This window comes from Rhinoraja longicauda, chromosome 19 (assembly GCF_053455715.1).
Source record: "Rhinoraja longicauda isolate Sanriku21f chromosome 19, sRhiLon1.1, whole genome shotgun sequence".
NCBI classification, from domain to species: Eukaryota; Metazoa; Chordata; class Chondrichthyes; order Rajiformes; family Arhynchobatidae; genus Rhinoraja; species Rhinoraja longicauda.
Window position 1 is genome coordinate 9,284,304 of NC_135971.1, and position 6,991 is coordinate 9,291,294.

Sequence of the window (6,991 nt, forward strand, 5' to 3'; positions counted from 1 at the left end):
CAAATAAACGACTATTGACTAGATGAGTGTAAGACAGACAGAAAGCAAAGAGTGGGGATAAATGGGTCCCTTTCAGAATGGCAGGCAGTAACTAGTGGGGAACCGCAAGGCTCGGTGCTGGGACCGCAGCTATTTACAATATACATTAATGACTTGGATGAAGGGATTAAAAGTACCATTAGCAAATTTGCAGATGATACAACGCTGGGTGGCAGTGTGAACTGTGAGGAAGATGCTATGAGGTTGCAGGGTGACTTGGACAGGTTGTGTGAGTGGGCGGATGCATGGCAGGTGCAGTTTAATGTCAATAAGTGTGAGGTTATCCACTTTGGTGGTAAGAATAGGAAGGCAGAGTATGATCTGAATGGTGTCAAGTTAGGAACAGGGGACGTACAACGAGATCTGGGTGTCCTAGTGCGTCAGTCACTGAAAGGAAGCAAGCAGGTACAGCAGGCAGTGAAGAAAGCCAATGGAATGTTGGCCTTCATAAAAAGAGGAGTTGCGTATAGGAGCAAAGAGGTCCTTCTGCAGTTGTACAGGGCCCTAGTGAGACCGCACCTGGAGTACTGTGTGCAGTTTTGGTCTCCAAATTTGAGGAAGGATATTCTTGCTATTGAGGGCGTGCAGCGTAGGTTTACTAGGTTAATTCCCGGAATAGCGGGACTATCATATGTTGAAAGACTGGAGCGACTAGGCTTGTATACACTGGAATTTAGAAGGATGAGAGGAGATCTTATCGAAACGTATAAGATTATTAAGGGGTTAGACACATTAGAGGCAGGAAACATGTTCCCAATGTTGGGGGAGTCCAGAACAAGGGGCCACAGTTTAAGAATAAGGGGTAGGCCATTTAGAACTGAAATGAGGAAAAACTTTTTCAGTCAGGGAATTGTGAATCTGTGGAATTCTCTGCCTCAGAAGGCAGTGGAGGCCAATTCTCTGAATGCATTCAAGAGAGAGCTGGATAGAGCTCTTAAGGATAGCGGAGTCAGGGGGGATGGGGAGAAGGCAGGAACGGGGTACTGATTGAGAATGATCACATTGAATGGCGGTGCTGGCTCGAAGGGCCGAATGGCCTCTTCCTGCAGCTATTGTCTATTGTAAGGGAGAAGGTATAGCCACAGGTGTCTCATGTCTAACTGTAGGTGGGGCGGGTACTTGGGGAAGGGGTGGTTCGTGTGGGAAACTGAGTGCAAAACAGCAGTCTCTGCAAAAGGCGAAAATGGAAAATCACCAGATGCTCTTTGTTTTTTTTACCTTGAAGATTTCCACTGCTTCTTTAATCGGCATGAAGAGGTGCTCTCTGTGTTCCCGCGCGTCTCGGCAGATCAGGCAGATTAGTTGTTTGTCTGTTTCGCAAAACAGCTTCAGTTCTTCCTGGTGTTCCTCGCAGTGAAGTTTACTTTTCTTGCTTTCCGTTTTCGGGCTGAGTGTTCGAGCTTTCTCGGTGATACTCACCAGGGCCCGATTCACCCTGAGGCTGCGGTCTGCAAACTCCTCTCTACACTCCGGGCAGGAGTTTCTCCCCTCCCTGTCCCAACTCTGCGTGATGCAGGAGCGGCAGAAGTTGTGCCCGCACTCCAGTGACACCGGATGGGTGAACAAATCCAGGCAGATGGGACAAACCACGTCCTCGGTCCAACACTCGGACTGAGCCATCGAAGCCATTTTCAATTCACACAACGTCCTGGTTCACGCCGAGCCCTGGAGTATCGCGAGTGTTCAAATGTGCGCTGGCAGCAAAGGCTGAACAATACTAATAAACAACACCAAGTCAAGTCAAGTTTATTTGTCACATACACATACAAGATGTGCAGTGACATGAAAGTGGCAACGCCTGCGGATTGTACAAAAAAATTACAATTACAGCATAAAAATTAAAATTAATACAGATTTTTTTTAATTCTTTGGAGATATAATAGTTAACAGTCCCGATGGCCTGTGGGAAGAAACTCCATCGCATCTGAAGAAGCCTGAAGAAGGGTCTCGACCCGAAACGTCACCCATTCCTTCTCTCCAGAGACCCTGCCTGACCCGTTGAGTTACTCCAGCATTTTGTGTCCACTAGCATCTCATATTTCGATTGGGCAGCTTGCAGCCCAGTCGTATGAATATTGATTTCTGTAATTTCCAGTAACTCCAGCATTCCCTCTCTCTCTATCTCCCCCACTCAAGTTGCACTAGCTTCTCGTTTTCACTGAACAAACAGCTAATAATGGCCTGTTTCCTTTATAATCGTTACGTTTTTGCATATCTTTCATTCATTGTTCTTTATCTCTTGGTTGGTGCAGCGTGTGGGCGGGCCCAGGAGCGGTTGGTGCAGCGTATGGGCGGGGCCCAGAAGCGGTTGGAGCAGCGTGTGGGCGGGGCCCAGGGGCGGTTGGTGCAGCGTGTGGGCGGGGCCCAGGAGAGGTTGGAGCAGCGTGTGGGCGGGGCCCAAGAGCGGTTGGTGCAGCGTGTGGGCGGGGCCCTGAAGCGGTTGGTGCAGCGTGTGGGCGGGGCCCAGGGGCGGTTGGTGCAGCGTGTGGGCGGGGCCCACGAGAGGTTGGAGCGGTTGGTGCAGCGTGTGGGCGGGGCCCAGGAGAGGTTGGAGCAGCGTGTGGGCGGGGCCCAGGAGCGGTTGGTGCAGCGTTGGTTTAAAAACGTTCCCTCACACTTCAAAAGAAGTGGTCTGGAGGAAGCCGCTGATTGGAGGAAGCGGACTTGAGGAAGCAGGTGAATGGTGGAAGCGGACTAGATGAAGCAGCTGATTGCACGTAACCCCAGGGTTGTATTTCTGCTTTTTGTTCGTACTTATAGTTCAGGGTTCAGTGAGTTCAGGGTTCAGTGAGTTCAGGGTTCAGTGAGTTCAGGGTTCAGTGAGTTCAGGGTTCAGTGAGTTCGGGGTTTAATCAGTTCAGGGTTCAGTGCTTTTTAGTAAAGGTACAGTTTAAAGCAAGGGTGTCAAACTCATTTTCACCCCGGGCCACATCAGCATTATAGTTGCCCTCAAAGGGCCGGTTGTAACTGTAAGACTGTATAAATGTAACTAATCCTTAACATATTGTTAAATAACTGTCTGCATTTGATTATTATTTATTGAAATTAACAAATATTGTACATGCATTAACATAAATGTAAAAATATATGTCAGCACATTGACAAATTGGGCCCGTTCTTCGTAGGGTTTCCATTTCGACCCGGGGAAATCGCGTTTTTTCTTTAAAATAAATTGTCTCTTAAAAAAAATAAAATGAATCTCAAAGGGGGGGTGGGGAGGTGGAGAGGGGAGGGGTGGGTGAGATGGGGAAAGGGGAGAGGGATCCTCTGACACCGTCCTGCCAGCGGCCATCTTCTTTCTCCTTCACTGTGGTGCCGTGCTCCTCCAGGGGAGGGGGAGCGCAATTAAAGGCGGTACAGGGAAGGGGAGAGGGTGTGACCGAGGAGCCTTGGACCCAAAGCCTCTCCTGTATTGGTGTAGCATCCTCAACCCCCTACTCAATCCCTCTCAATCTCCCTGCCCCGCACTCTCCCATTTTCCCTGACCCCCACTGTCCCCCTTCTCCCCCACCCCACTCTCTCAACCCCCCACCAACACCCCTTCCTCCCCCCCACCCCTGCTGTCCCCTTCCCCCACCCCTCCTCCCCACCCCCACTCTTCTCTCCTCCCCACCCCACCCTCCTCCTCAGTAGCACTCTCCCTCCAACCCCCACTCGCACTCTCCTCCACCCCCCCATTCCCCACCACATCCCTTTCCACCACTCTCTCCTCCCCCACCCCCCCACTCTCTCCTCCCCCGCCCCACATTCTCTCCTCCCTCAGCCCCACTCTCCCCAGTCCCACTATCACCTCCACCTCCTCACCCACCCCCGCCTCCCCCACTCTCTCCTCCCCTCACCCGCCCTCCCACCCCTCCCCTCCACCCACTCGCCCCACCTGCATTCTCACCGTCCCCCTCTCCCCCACCCCCACTGTCCCTCTTCCCCTACCCCCCATTCTCTTCCCCCACCACCACCCCCTTCCCCCCGCACTCCCGCTCTCCTCCCCCCACCCTCCCCCTCCTGTCACTCTCATTGTCCCCTTCCCCATCATCCACCTTTCCCTCCCTCCCCCACTCCCTCCCCCCACTTTCCCCTCTTCCATGACAGTCCCCCTTCCCTCCCACCCCCACTCTCTCTTCCCCCCATCACCACCCCCCTCCCCCCACCACCACCCCCCCTCCCCCCACCACCACCCCCCCTCCCCACACCCCCTCTCCTCCCACCTCCTCCACCCCCTGCTCCCCCTTTCACTCTCACTGTCCCCTTCCCCACCCACCTTCTCCCTCTTTGCTTCCCCCCCACTCTTCCCTGACCCCCACTATTCCCCTTCCCCCCACCCCCACTCTCTCTTCCCCCCACCACCACCCCCCTCCCCAGTCCCATTCTCCCACCCACCCCCACTCTCTGCTCCTCCCACCCTCCCCCTCCCCCCAACTCTCCCCTCTTCCCTGACCCCCACTGTTCCCCTTCCCCCACCCCCGCTCTCTTTTCCCCAACCACCCCAGCCGTCCCCCTCCCCAGTCCCACTCTCCCCCTACTCTCTCCTCACCCACTCTCCCCCCCTTTCCCCACCACCCCTTTCCCCCATTCTCTCCTCCCCCCGACCCCCCCATTCTCTCCTCCACCCCCACCCGCCCCCCACGTCCCCTCCCCTCCGTGGAGCCGTTGGCTGCGAAAGGCACTTACCGAACGTGCAGGGAGCCCCGGACTACTCGAGTTGGGCGGCGCAAGTGGGACTACTCGAGTCGGGCGTCGGAGGTGGGACTACTCGGGGCAGACGGCCGCGGGTCTGGGAGAGTGGGGAGGGGAGAGAAGTGAGAGGAGAGAGGCGCCGCGGGGGATGCGCACAAGATGGCAGAGCATGAGGAGGCCGCCATCTTTCTGAGGTCGCGACGGGGCCGTCGGTGGCAGCGACCGCTGAAGGAGGAGGAGAAGAAGCTGCCCGGTCCCGCTGGGTCCGGGCGGGAGTGGGGACTCCAGGACGCCGTGCCCGTGGATTGAAGGGACGGAAGGGAAGGATGAGGACCATCAGTGCGACCATCTCCCTCCTGCTCGGGAGTGTCCCCCGGATGAGGTAGAGTGAGGAGAGGCCGTGCCGTCAGACACACAGCACTTTGAAAAATGTGTTTAGAAATGAGAGTTTGAAAGTTAAAAATGTCTGTAACTTAAAAGATATTCGACCAATGCCAATTAAGCTCTCGCGGGCCACATAAAATTACGTGGCGGGCCGCATTCGGCCCGCGGGCCTTGTGTTTGACACATGTGCTGTAAGCAAACACAATACAGAAATATATTATGTTAATCTTCAATATTCATTTGACAGGAAGAGTCACACAGCCTTCAGTCCCATGTCACATCCCAGTTTGCTAAACTGCACCAGATTATCACTGAGAAAGAAAAGTACTTCCTCAAAGATATCCGAGAAGATGAGGAGCGGATTCTAAATCTAATGGAGAAAAATCTTCGGGAGATTGAAGAGAATTTAAATTCTAATCAGGAGGAACTCCTACGCTTACAGGAACGGATGGAACAAAAAGACAGTGTGAAATTTCTAGTTTCGAAGGTGCCCTTCGAGCGAGCACCGCCATTCAATGTGATCATGGCTGATCATTCTCTTATCAGTACCCAGTTCCTGCCTTCTCCACATACTCCCTGACTCCGCTATCCTTAAGAGCTCTATCTAGCTCTCTCTTGAATGCATTCAGAGAATTGGCCTCCACTGTCTTCTGAGGCTGAGAATTCCACAGATTCACAACTCTCTGACTGAAAAAGTTTTTCCTCATCTCTGTTCTAAATGGCCTACACCTTATTCTTAAACTGTGGCCCCTTGTTCTGGACTCCCCCAACATTGGGAACATGTTTCCTGCCTCTAACGTGTCCAACCCCTTAATAATATTATCCCCTGTTCCTACCTTGACACCATTCAGATAATACTCTGCCTTCTTATTCTTACCACCAAAGTGGATAACCTCACACTTATCCACATTAAAATGCATCTGCCATGCATCCGCCCACTCACACAACCTGTCCAAGGCAACCTGCAACCTCATAGCATCTTCCTCACAGTTCACACTGCCACCCATCTCCCGGTGACTCAGCACTTCAACTCCCCCTCCCATTCCCAATCTGTCCTTTCTGTCCTGGGCCTCCTCCATTGTCAGAGTGAGGGAACAGCAAATTGGAGGAAGAGCACCTCATATTTAGCGTGGGTAGTTTACACCCCAGCGGTATGAACATTGACTTCTCTAACTTCAAATAGCCCTTGCTTTCCCTCCCTATCCCCTCCTCCTCCCCAGTTCTCCCACCAGTCTTTCTGTCTCCGACTACATTCCATCTCTGTCCCACCCACTCCCCTGCCATCAGTCTGAAGAAGGGTGAAGAAGGGTCTCGAATCGAAACGTCACCCATTCCTTCTCTCCAGAGACGCTGCCTGGCCCGCTGAGTTACTCCAGCAGTTTGTATCGACCAGTGAATTTATTCATTCGACGAGTCCACAGACATACAGCACACACTCTCACCAACACACACCTTACGTGTGGGGACACGCCATGACTTACACAACCATCCATGAACACACTCACCAACGCAGGATACATGCACCCACTGATATTTAATACGGCCATTACATTAACTCAGTCTGACGCACACATGTACCCAGCCGCAACTTCGCCATCCTCGTCTCCCATTTCCCTCTCCCCATCCGCGACAACCAAATCATTTCACTTCCACTTCCCGGAAGAAAAGTAGCGGAAATGCTTTTCTCTTTTCCATCTCGCGCAATTGTGGAAAATCCCCCACGGGAAACTTTCAGTTGTCCGCCCGCCTGTGCCCGAGGCCGAACGGCCTCTCCCCCGGTCCCGGGGCCGCGCTGCCCGAGTCTCCCCCCGATCCCCCAGGGACTCTGACTCTCTGCTTCTCCCCCCAGTCTCCGTCACCCTGGATGCGGAAACAGCGCAGCATCTTCTCGAGG

General features: G+C 53.4%; 1 protein-coding gene across 1 annotated transcript in view; it reads right to left on the reverse strand.

Annotated features, from left to right (window-relative positions):
• LOC144603085 (zinc-binding protein A33-like) overlaps positions 1 to 1,819 on the reverse strand; it is a 68,760-nt gene extending 66,941 nt beyond the window's left edge. Inside the window, exon 1 of the mRNA XM_078416218.1 lies at positions 1,258 to 1,819. Within this exon, the coding sequence (XP_078272344.1) occupies positions 1,258 to 1,668 (411 nt within the window). The 5' untranslated portion in view covers positions 1,669 to 1,819. The remainder of the gene's footprint in view (positions 1 to 1,257) is intronic.
• Positions 1,820 to 6,991: the final 5,172 nt, after the last annotated feature.